At 45.2% G+C, this 12,547-nt stretch overlaps 1 protein-coding gene across 1 annotated transcript in view; it reads right to left on the bottom strand.

Annotated features, from left to right (window-relative positions):
- The window catches only part of LOC311243244 (connector enhancer of kinase suppressor of ras 2), a gene marked incomplete at both ends in the record, with an annotated part of 192,895 nt that overhangs the window by 20,379 nt on the left and 159,969 nt on the right, over positions 1–12,547 (bottom strand). The window contains 4 exon segments of the mRNA XM_084332391.1: positions 5,088–5,260; positions 5,727–5,775; positions 7,210–7,252; positions 7,415–7,455. Coding sequence (XP_084188517.1) covers positions 5,088–5,260; positions 5,727–5,775; positions 7,210–7,252; positions 7,415–7,455 — 306 coding nt within the window.

The following is a 12,547-nucleotide window of genomic DNA, read 5'->3' as shown; positions in this document are numbered from 1 at the left end:
CTCAAAAATAACAAAATAAGGGTTGTCTCAGTTCACAACTATATTGGTCAAGTTTTGGGTGGGACTTGTTTGCGTCCCTACAGCTTCTTATTCAATTGAGCGAGATGCTCGGTTATGTCACACAGCCAGTTTGCATCTGACAGTTCAGACAATATTTCTTCAACCCTTTGTTACCTACTCCGCCTGGATCTTTTTTGTATTTTGGGCTGTAAAATTGTCAAGGAATGTCTGAGGAGTAAGTGCTTTTGGCTTTTTTCCTTTGTTACTTCATCAATACCTCAGATGTTCAACATACATGTATGTGTAAGAATGTGTAATAACTAAGGCTGTCAAAGTTAAAGCTTTATTAACGCATTAACCCACAATTCTTTTAACGCCGCTATTTTTTAACCCAAGATTAATGTTAAAAAAAAATAATAATAAAAATAATTTTACCAGAGCTCTTAGGGGCCACATCAAATGACGTGGCGGGCCACATTTGGCCCGCGGGCCATGAGTTTGACACCTATGAACTAAGAGGTTGGCAGTCGACTACGGCTCCTTTTGACCGATTAGTCGACTAATAGACTAATAGGGGTCAGCCCTGTTTACTGTGAGCAATCTGTAGTGCTGAATTTCCCTCGAGATAAATAAAGTATTTATTTTCTATTCTATTCTATTATATATATATTAGGGCTGTCCCCGACTAAGGATTTGGATAGTCGACTATGATTGGCCAATTTTTTTTTTATTATTATTATTTTTGTATCATTCCATTTGGGCTGTGGAGGGTGCTTAACCCTTTCAATGCGACACAACAGCATAATATCGTATCGTGAGGCCTCTGGTGATTCCCACCCCTACGTGCTATATCCATGACAAACAGACACACACACACACACACACACACACACAGAGTTACACCGCGTGTGTACAGAAAGTGTTTTGAAGATTTCAACTCAAAACTCACAGAGAAAGTAACCCTTTCACTGCCACACGACAGAAGGTTAACCCTTTACCGTCGGTAGTGTGATAGTAAAGGGTTAACCTTCTGTCGTGTGGCAGTGAAAGGGTTAATGTCTGAAGGAGTCGACTGAAGGCTTCTTGTCCTCTGCAAAAGCATGCAATTGGTCCACTGATGGATACATCTTGATATTTGTCTAGTCTAGTGTGTTCATTTCATTAGATGGGTGAAATCCTCTTTCAGTGCCTCTGTGCCTGTTTTCGTAGGCAGTTAGCCTCTGGTATGCGTGCCATTAGCGTTGGCCACGCTTCTAGGCCTCTTTTCTTTTGGAAAGAATGATTAAAAATGTATTTTTTATTTTTATTTTTTTTGTATTCGACTAAGAGGTTGGCAGTCAACTACGGCTCCTTTCGACCGATTAGTTGACTAATCGACAAATAGGGGTCAGCCCTAATATATATACTTACTGTTGTAGCGCTGAGATAAAGGAGTCGGAGGCGGTGTATCGAAGTTAAACCTAATTCCTTTATTCATCAGCAACATAACAACAATGTCAACGTAGTCGAATCGATAGATAGAATGAATGCTTGTAGCAGGAAGTGCCACACACAATATCGTCCGGGGGGAACTACTATTCCCAACGACAGTTCTGTGTGAATTATGTACAGTCACTACACTGTATATATATTTATCCACATCTGTCTTTATATACTGTACCTGCATGTAATCCTTTTTACATATATGTGGATATATCTGTATCTGTACATATCCCTTACCTACTTACATGCTGGCCAGTATGACTTACTACCATAGTGTCTTTATACCTGTATCACTGTACATAATAATACTATAACACTGTACATACATCTGATTAGCACTATTACTCAGTAGTACTTTACTGTTACATTTGCAAACTTATTTTTGTTTGTACTGTGTGCTGTACAATGACAATACATTTGAATCTAATCTAAACTAATATCGATACTGTACCGAATTTTGACACTGATATTGATTTTAAGCCCTCGAAAGGTATGTTGAATCCTTACACTGAATGCTCTCAGCTGGGAGGGTAATTTTCTAGAATTGCATACACACACTAACATTGTCATGGTTCGGGGAGTATTTTGGAGCATATACATAAGCTTGGTATCTTTTGAAAGGAGATATGTCATGGTTTTTGTAGTCGATGCTCAGATCATTGCTGGGACTAACAGGTGATGTTGCATCTCATGCATGAAAGAACGTTTTCTCGCCTGAAATTGATTGTCAAGAACAACTACTGTATATTGTAGACTGAAACAAACATTTGATCTCCCGAGACGGTATGTCATGTCATTTTATTTGACTTATTCCGAAGCATTTTATATTACCTAAACATAAAATCTGAAAAGAAATACAAGAATACTACAGGTTTTACTGTAGTTAATTCTGGGATTGGTTGATACAGAGTACAGATTCGATCCGCTACTTTAGAGTTAGACCATTAGTTTGACAAGAATTATTGAGATATTATAATTAGGGCTGTCAGTTTATCGCTTTAATTACATTAATTAATTACACCGCAAATTATCGCGTTATGAAAATGAATATATATATATATATATATATATATATATATATATATTTTTTATAATTCTTTAAAAAAAATACTTTTTTTTATCTCATTCATTCCATAAGAACGTAGAATAAACATTTACAGACTTTTTTTTTAAATGGTCCATTTGCATGTTCTTGGTATCTGATTCTAGGGACATCTATGGATCTCAGGGAATGTATTCCTAGTGTCAGAAATACTGTGTCTGTTACTAGGCTTGAGTAAATTGTAATGAACCAAATGAGAATATCAATTAAATTTTCTTAATTTTTTTTTTATCTTTGACTGTGAATAACACCATGCTAAAATTGACCAGACCTGAAAAATCTAAGCAAATGAATAAAGGGAAGATGATTAAACAGAAGGTTTTGTAGATACAGTACTGCATTCTGCCATCTGGACAGATGCAATTTGAAATATGATTATAGAATATAGAATATCAGGCCTATAAATTACCTTATTATGGCCAAGTCGCACATCTATGGATCGGGCCAAACCCCCCCTTTCCAATTGCAGAGTTCAATCTGGATTTAGTACCACCAGGCGTGATTCACGTGAATGAAATCTACTGTAAGTGCACTTTTTTATAATGTAGATTTCTCCACCATTTTTCATCAGATTGCAACGCCGTTTTTTGATAGACGTTCAAAGAAAGGTAGAGAAACTAACTCTGTTCTGTTTTATGGCAACAACGTTCAGGTTTGTGGGAGATAATCCCGAAAAATAAGAGAAATGAAAAAGTTAATCCAGAAGTCAGATGATTGACTGACAAGATCGTAGTAAAAAAAATTGTTATGCGATTCAAATGCGATTAATTCAATTAATGAATTACAAATCCTGTAATTAATTAGATAAAAAAATGTATCGCCTGACAGCACTAATTATAATATATCTTTCTCTGTTTGAGAAAGAAATGCATCAAATTACTTTGCCTGTAATTCGGACCGCTTACACACGGTTCATGGTATTGGATTTTAGTAAATTGTCTGATGCCGATTTTAGCCCGGTCAGATAGGCTAACTGCCTAAGAAACAGGCACAGAGGCACTGAAAGAGGATTCCACCCATCTAATGAACACACTAGACTAGACAAATATCAAGATCCATCAGTGGACCAATTGCATGCTTTCGCAGAGGACAAGAAGCCTTCAGTCGACTCCTTCAGACATTAAGCACCCCCACAGCCCAAATAATTATGTGTTCTTTCCCCTCTTCTCTTCTCCCTCTATACCAACAGCTGCACCTCCAGTCACCAGTCCGTCAAGCTCCTGAGGTTTGCGGACGACACCACCCTCATTGGACTCATCTCTGGTGGGGATGAGTCCGCCTACAGGTGGGAGATTGACCATCTGCTGACCTGGTGCAGCCAGAACAATCTGGAGCTCAACGCTCTCAAGACACTGGAGATGGTTGTGGATTACAGAAGGAACCCAGCCCCACTCAACCCCATCACCATGTGTGACTCCCCAGTGGACACTGTGGAGTCCTTCCGCTTCTTGGGAACAATCATCTCCGATGACCTCAAGTGGGAGCTGAACATCAGCTCCCTCCTCGAGAAAGCACAGCAGAGGATGTACTTCCTGTGGCAACTGAAGAAATTCAACCTGCCAAAGACGATGGTGGTGCACTTTTACAGCCATCATTGAGTCCATCCTCACCTCCTCCATCACAGTATGGTACGCTGCAGCCACGGCCAAGGACAAAGGCAGGCTGCAGCGTGTCATCCACTCTGCTGAGAAGGTGATCGGCTGCAATCTGCCATCCCTCCAGGACCTGTACACCTCCAGAACTCTGAAGCATGCATGTAAGATTGTGGCCGACCCCTACCACCCCGGTCACAACCTGTTTAGTCACTCCCCTCTGGCAGGAGGCTGCGGTCCATCAGAGCCAAAACCTCACGCCACAGAACAGTTTCTTCCCCTCTGCAGTGAGCCTCATCAACAACAAGGCTCGGGGACCCTCACTGACACCCCCCCACTGTGTTACATTAACACACCCTACTGGACTATATACCTGCCCACTGTATTGTTACTTCATTATAACTAGTGTATATAATTGTATACTTGAGCACATCTGCCCAGTTGCACAGCCCTGGCCTACTCCTATTTTATTTTTACTTATAATTGTACTATATCTATCTATTGAGCTATATTTCATTTAGTTTATATCCCACATAATTGTATTCAACCTCTTATACAGTCGTACAGCCTTGGCCTATATTTTATTTCATAAATATATTATTCTATTGTGCTTAACTTAGCTCATATTTCATTTTATTTTACTCAACCACTTTATTGTATTATCTGTCTGTTAATTAATGTCTGTCCGCTAATGTCGCACAAGTAACGTCCAAAGCAAATTCCTTGTATGTGAAAAGTAGACTTGGCAATAAAGACCTTTCTGATTCTGATTCTGATTCTGAAATGGAATGATAAAAAACGACCAGTCGACTATCGGCAAATTCCGGCCAATCAAAGTCGACCATACAAATCCTTAGTCGGGGAAACAGCCCTAGCACTACAGTATGTGATATCTGTGTGTCATCTCTTACATTCTGGTTGGTGTACCAGTACAGACAGGACTCCTTGAGGATGAACCAGTACTTCCTCCACTTCTGCGTGAAGTAGCCTTTAGCATCTTTCTTCTTCCACAGCCAGCCTTCACAGTCACCATGGCCCAAGTCCTTACAGGAGATCCTCCTGCGACTGGCACTGGTCAGAGAACCTGGAGGAGAGAGGGAGAGAGAGAGAGAGAGAGAGAGAGAGAGAGAGAGAGAGAGAGAGAGAGAGAGAGAGAGAGAGAGAGAGAGAGAGAGAGAGAGAGAGAGAGACGATGACATCACAACATGTCTACAGATATAAACTGTGGCATCGAGTGAAGCAAACGTTTCTACTAGGCATATAATAGACTAGAATATAATAGAAGTGAATAGAACAGAACAGAATAGAATAGAATAGAATAGATCAGAACAGAATAGATCAGAACACAACACAGCAGAAGCAAACAGCACAGAACAGAAAAGAAGATAATTGTACAGAACAGAACAGAATATAATAGAACATAATAGAATAGAACAGAACAGAACTGAATAGAACAGAATAGAATACAACATAATAGAATAATAATAGATTATAACACAATACAATACAATACAATACAAGAAAGTGTGAAAACAACACAGGACTCCTACCTTTACTTCTCTTTTTGGTTTTCGTTCGTAAGGAGGTGTAATGGAAAGACTGGAAGAAAGAAAAAGAAGAAGAAGAGAGAGAGGGGGGGGGGAAGAGAGAGAGAGGAAGAGGGAGAGAGGAAAATGCAATAGTTGAATCCAAAGCAACACCTAACGTGTGTTCTATCAGAGAGTCGTTGTAACTCCTGACACCAGGGAACGTGCTGACGGCACGTCTGAGATGGTGTTGATGAGCTCGTCTTGGTCGTCTTGTAGGAGGGATGGGCACCGGACTCCAGAGGTTTAATATCCTATAGTCCAGCGGTTCTCAAACTACGGGTCGCAACCCATAGTGGGGTCGTGGGTAGGTGACTTGCACATTGGCAAGTACATTTTTTTAAATTTTTTTAATGTTCTGGCAACATATTTTGGCTAAATATGCGCCTCGTTTTATAAATGTGTATTGATAACATAGTGCTGTAATTACATTTTCTAATAAATATGCATGCTCAAGTTCAACAACGTGTGCTTTTATTTTGATATTCCTTAATTCCACATTGAAATTACGCGATACATTATGTGTGGGGTGGCCAAAATTATTCCTAAATAAAATGGGGTAGTGGTATAAAAAAGTTTGAGAACCCCTGGGGTCGCTGTGACAGAATGATCCATTATTCGCTTTCATCATTCGCTGTGTTTTATAGGTTTAGTTAGACACGGATGCAGCATTACCATTATTTGGATTCAAAAGAGTACACTTAGTGTGGGTTGTAGGCTTATCAATTTGTACTGTTTATCAGTCCTCCTCCAAGTCTGAAAGTCTGAAAAAGACAAAAATCTACTTAAAAGAACACGCCAACATTTGGGGAAATTAGCTTATCGTCTTCTCCAGAGAGAGACAAGAAATATAGATACCAGTTTTCTCTCTGTGCGTTCAGTAGAAAATCTACAGTATCTGACTGCATGTTAGCCTAGCTTAGCACAAGGAATGGAGGAAACGGTATCTATCTTTCTTTGGACAAACCCTAGCTTTCCATCCTCGCTGTTCAGTTTTTGCAGCCAAATCTACATAGCTAAGCTTTTTTCCTTTCATACATTCATCAATTCCTGCCGCTAAGCTTTTCAAAATGTTGCCATATATACCGGCCTTGAGAAAGTCGTACAGAATATGCCTCAAAGTTGCCGTCTCTGAACACAGTAGCCACTGCTTCAGGTTCTGTGGTGATGGCAGGCCAAGATACAAAGTGCCATGACAAAGAATCATACCCACAACCCACAACGGACCATTCAAATATTTGTTTTAAAGCTGTGGCTGCCTTATGGAGCATTTCTATTTGTGACATTCCTAATACTCGTGTGTGTGTGTGTGTGTGTGTGTGTGTGTGTGTGTGTGTGTGTGTGTGTGTGTGTGTGTGTGTGTGTGTGTGTGTGTGTGTGTGTGTGTGTGTGTGTGTGCGTTCGTGCGTGCGTGTGTGTGTGTGTGTGTGTGTGTGTGTGTTCCTACCTTCCTCATCGATGCTGCTCCTGAACTTCCTGAACCGGAGTATCTGAGGGAGAACAGGAAGTAGATTTAGCATCAATGTTTTTTATTCACTTCACTTCACATCACACACACACACACACACACACACACACACACACACACACACACACGCACACGCACACGCACACGCACACGCACATGCACACACACACACACACCAACTCACCTGTCTGTTGTATCCGGTCGCAGTGTGTCTGCACCTCGCTGCTAGAGGAAGAGAGTAGGGAGTCAATGAAAAGGCCATTCAAATCCTCAATAAAGGTGCTCCACTATGATGTCACTAGATGATGCACCTGCATCGTACCTGCATCAGATGACAACAAAGGGGCTTTGTATGACAAGTCAGTAGGAAGGGTACAAATCTATCAGCTGAGTAACAATGTTCATCAAAGTGTTCAGACTTGAGTGCCACAGTGTTGAGTGTATGTTAGTATATAAGGAATAGTAAGTAAGAAGGTTATTATTATTACGCATGGCTCACAAAATTCTGATCAAACTAGACGCTGCAGATCAAATATGACTTAAGATCCAGCAGTAGCATGTCCTTTTTCTTGCCTAAACTGTTTTAGTGAACCGTTAAGGTGGAAACCAAGAGGAGGCCTCTTACTGTTATATTTCATATGGCTTTGCGCTCTGCTCTATTGGAACTGTCCCTTTAATCATATGCTATCATGAAAACGCTCAACCATGCGCCCACACCTGCCTGACCAGGCCCACATCCGCCCACATATAAGCGGGGTCATGGCCATACTACCAGCTCCTTCCCTACTTTCACCACCTGGAAGTACGTGTAGAGCACCTCTTCAAGATCAGTGCTGAAGTAGTTAGTTAGTTATAGGAGCTGTGTTGGCATTGTCTTTTGTTTTTTCCTCTCTCACTAATTTACGGGAGAAAGACAGAATAATGTCGTCACCACCGGAGAGTCTAGAGGATTATTCTGACCTCCACTGGCACTTCACATTCGGGCTTGCTCTGGGAGTAGTGGGGCTTTCCTGCTCCACGTTTGTGGCAGGCGGGTGATCCTCAGCGGCGCCCAGAGGGGTGCGCGCGTCGCTGGGCAGTTCCCCCGCCAGCGTTGCTCTCCGGCTGTGCAGCTGGATACTATTGATGCGGGAGGCAGTCGGCTGGTCCGACGGCGTATAGTCTTTTACCAACGCACTTGCAGTTTTCCGCGATCTGATTGGCCAGTGACGTTTCTCTCAGAGCCAATCGCGTTACGCCTAGTTCTATCACAGGTTAAGCTTGGCGACTCTTTCGAAGTTGGTTAAGGTTAGAGTTTGGTTTAGAGCAGGGCGATAGACCACCAGCCCTGATTCCAAACTCTAACCTTAACCAATTTCGAAAGAGTCGCCAAGCTTAACCAGTGATAGAACTAGGCGTTAGGCTGTTAGAGGCAGAAATAGGCGTAACATGATTGGCTCTGAGAGAAATGTCACTGGCCAATCAGATCGCGGAACCCGAACGCGGAACTGCAAGTGCGTTGGTAAAAGACTACACACGGTCCGACGGCCTCTCTGGTGGGTGGTGTCTTGCGGCGCGGGCTCTCCGCCTCTGCTCGCTCACGTCAATTGGCGGTGAGCGGCGGGGGCGGACTGTCTAAACGGACGGTCAGTTGTGCAGGGTCAGCTGCTCAGGCATACGGCCCCGCAGAACAGCCGGCTCCAGGCGAGGATTCCTCCGTTACCTCTCCATCGTATCCGATGCAGCTACAATAGCTAGCCGTTAGCCTGTAGCTAACCATTAGCTGGTAGCTAACCGTTGGCCTAAAGTAGCTAGCCATTAGCCGTTAGCTAGCCGTTAGCTTGTAGCTAGCCGTTAGCCTGTAGCGCCGATGGACAATTAGGATTACATGGAGGGGGCGGGGAGTTCTTGTTTGACGCCCCACGAAGACAGAGCTCTCTCCCCTCGGGCAGAGTGTGCTTTGTTTTCCTGGGAGCCCCGTACTCCGAGTCTGGGTTCAAGTCCCACCTCCGAGACGGGATGCCCTACTGCCATCCGCACTGGACGTTGGCCCCCGCCTATCAGAAAGAGAAAGTGGGTTGAGCCTCCCGCCGGGAGGGATGCGAGCTTGCGTGTTTTTTGTCCCCGAGCTTAGTGCGGCAGCGGCCCATAACAAATGGGGCTCCGCTGCCGACGCCACTGTATCTCTGGCAACGCCGTCCTGTGAGGGAGGCGAGCGTTGTCTGCCCTTTCTTTGGGCTAGGCAGTTGGCTATCTGGAGTGACCAGGCCTGCACTCCACATTACGCAGCTTCAATAGCTATCTGTTAGCTTGTAGCTAGCCATTAGCTTGTAGCTAGCAGTTAGCCTGTGGCCGCGGGGGGAGATAGCGGGCCCTGGACACTCTGATTCTGCGTCATCTCTGGCAGAAGATGTCGTCAGCCTGCACCACGGCCGGCCGCAGGATATGGTCGAAACGCTGTTGCTGTTGTGTATAACTTGCAAGGCCTGTATTCTATTAGTCAAGGGCTTATGTCCTTTCTCTCTACCTAAGCCAGTGTTCTTTCGTACGTGGTAAAAGTGAACTTGACGGCTTCATTGTATGATGAGGGTTGTGTGTGTTTCATGTAAATACGTTTTAGGTTAAAATGTAGCGTTTGAGTCCGCAACTGGTGTGCTATTGTTAGCTTACAGAGTTGTACATGCAAACCAAGGACTTTTTGAGTCCCTCTCTTCAGTCTGATATTTTTTCTTTGCTTAAGGGTAAAGATAAAAAATAGATTTCCCTGTCTCCCACACCAAATTAGAATAGTGGGACACAGGATTTCCCTGGCCATTGAAGACATCACAGGCGCGTTTTCTTTATTAAAAAAAATGAAAATTTCAGGTACGTTTTCTTATTGGCCAAGAGACATGTCCGTGAGTTACAGGGCCTGTGCTACAGACCGCTGTCATTGTAAAAGATAGATGATGCGATGCAGTTGAGACTGTTGGTCCTTCTGCTCTGCTCTCTAACAGTAGTGTATATTGGGCCGTTTGTCTACTTAGTGGGGCGGCGTGGCTCAGGGGTAGAGTGGGGCGTCCAATGATCGAAGGGTTGGTGGTTCGAATCCCGCTCAAGCCCATGTCCATCCCATTGCCGTTGTGTCCTTGGGCAAGACACTTAACCTACTTGCCTCGTATGAATGTGTATGCATGTGAATGAATGTTGGTGGTGGTCGGAGGGGCCGTAGGCGTTGATTATTCGCCACGCTTCCGTGAGTCTGCCTCAGGGCAGCTCTGGCTGCAATTGTAGCTTACCACCACCGGTATGACTGTGTATGAACGAATAATGGACTCTGTGAAGCGCTCTGAGTCAGAGCAACAGTCAGTCAGAGAAGAGCGCTATATAAATCCAATCCATTATTAATCCATTATTTAGTCCAATCTGTTACATGAACCTTTTTCAATTATTTCACTCAGGTTGCGGTCTCTCTGGGAAGACCGCTGTCTTCCCCTCTTACATAGAGCAGAATTGATGCAGTTTTTATTCCCAGGCTCGTCGTATAAGAGCCTGTGTCTGTGTCTCTAGTACCGGCTTCCTGATGCTCGTCCCAGACAGCGAGGGGAAACATTGTGGGGCTCTTTCTTGTTAGAAATTCGCTGTCACTGTTCTCGGGTTCATACACGCTGTTTCATAAATCAGCGTTTGGTCTTACGAGACCGATCAGTGCTGGCCCAGGGTGTTTTTCAATGATTGAATCCGCTTTTTGGGACCGGTGCGCCTTGGTTGCCGAACATCATAAAAACTGTGTTTTTTTATGCGGTCGGCTGGGAAGGGGATTTTTGTCTCTACCGAGCGCCAGTGCACTAGGTTAGACTCGAGGACTCGCGTACATCTCCGGGGGGAGATGACGGAGTAGATCAAACATTGGCAGGGCGGTTTCACGCCCATTAGGTGGGCCACCGGGAGCGGTGCATTCGCGTACTGACCGTCTTGGTGGCGCCCCCTGTGATGTTTTGGATCGAGACGCGTACCTACCCCCCTCTTAGGACTGGGGGCGGCGGCATGACAAGGGCACGGGACTTGTCCTGGTCGCGCCGGACCGGATCAGTTTAACCCGTTGTTTGCCGGGGCGCAGACAAGTTCTGGTACCCTGAAGGACCCTGAGCTTTTCCGGGGGGGAAATGCCAGGGCGGGCCGGACGTCACAGGGGTTGATGTCATGAATGTGTGTGTCATATAGATGCCACTACGAGTTGCCCTTAACAGTGGTGTGCGGGGCGGCTAGGTGGTGTAGTGGGCAACGCGCTCGCCATCAACGCTGGAGACGCTGGGTTCGAATCCAGCTCTCGGCGTTGCTATCAGCTTGGCTGGTTGTTCATACTAACACAATTGGCAGTGTTAGGGGTGGGAAAGCTGATGGGTGGGTTCTGGGCGTTGTGGACAGCGACCCCTACAGTTCGGTCGGGGCGCCTGCACAGCAAGGGTAGGATCTGGAGGGAGGTAGGGTGACCTTCCACACGTTACACCCTCCCGGTGAGAATCTGCGCTGCCAGGCTGGCTGCCGGCTGGCTGCACATGCGTCAGAGGAAAGCTTGTGACAGTCTCCGGCCTCCCGGACCAACAGTAGGGGGGAGTGTGCAACAACCAGGAAGGGGGTTGGGATTGGCATAACGACTAAAACAGTGGGATGGGTTAACCCTTTTTAAACCTGAAACGCCTTGAACTGCATTGTATAGCCTGTGTATACGCGCAGTTATGTTTCCGGGGTTTCTTTTTTCTTTTTTTTTTATATCTTTCTTCCCCTCCTTTTTTTTCCCGATTTTTCTCCCATCCCACCCTTCCTGGTTGTTGCGTACTTTCCCCTACTGTTGGTCCGGGAGACCGGAGACTGTCACATGCTTTCCTCCGACGCATGTGCAGCGTGGGGCAGGCCAACCTGGCCACGCAGGTTCTCACCGGGGAGAGTGTAGCGTGTGGGAGGCCACACTATCTCTCCTCAGTTCCAACCCTCGCTGAGCAGGCGCCCCGACCGAACTGTAGGGGTCGCTGTCCACAACGCCCAGGACCCACCCTTCAGCTTTCCCACCCCCTGATACAGCCAATTGTATCAGTGTGAGAGGCCAGCCAAGCTGATAGCAACGCCGGGAGCTGGATTCGAACAGGCGAATCCTAGTGTCTCCCGGTGTTGGTGACGAACATAATCTCCGTGCGCCACCTGCCCCCCCGTTTCCGGGGTTTCTTAATGGGTTAAGGGAGCAACCATTTTCTGTTAATAAACATAGGTGGGTGGTTGTCTCCCCAGTGTGTTGGTAGCAGAGTCGACTCTCCGGTTGAGCCCGGGTCTGACCCCGGCTGCCAGAGAGTATGCCCCCGTA

The sequence above is a fragment of the Notolepis coatsorum genome, assembly GCF_963971535.1.
Source record: "Notolepis coatsorum genome assembly, chromosome: 16".
Classification (NCBI taxonomy): Eukaryota; Metazoa; Chordata; class Actinopteri; order Aulopiformes; family Paralepididae; genus Notolepis; species Notolepis coatsorum.
The sequence above is the reverse complement of the archived record's forward strand: the minus strand, read 5'-3'. Positions and strand labels throughout refer to the sequence as shown.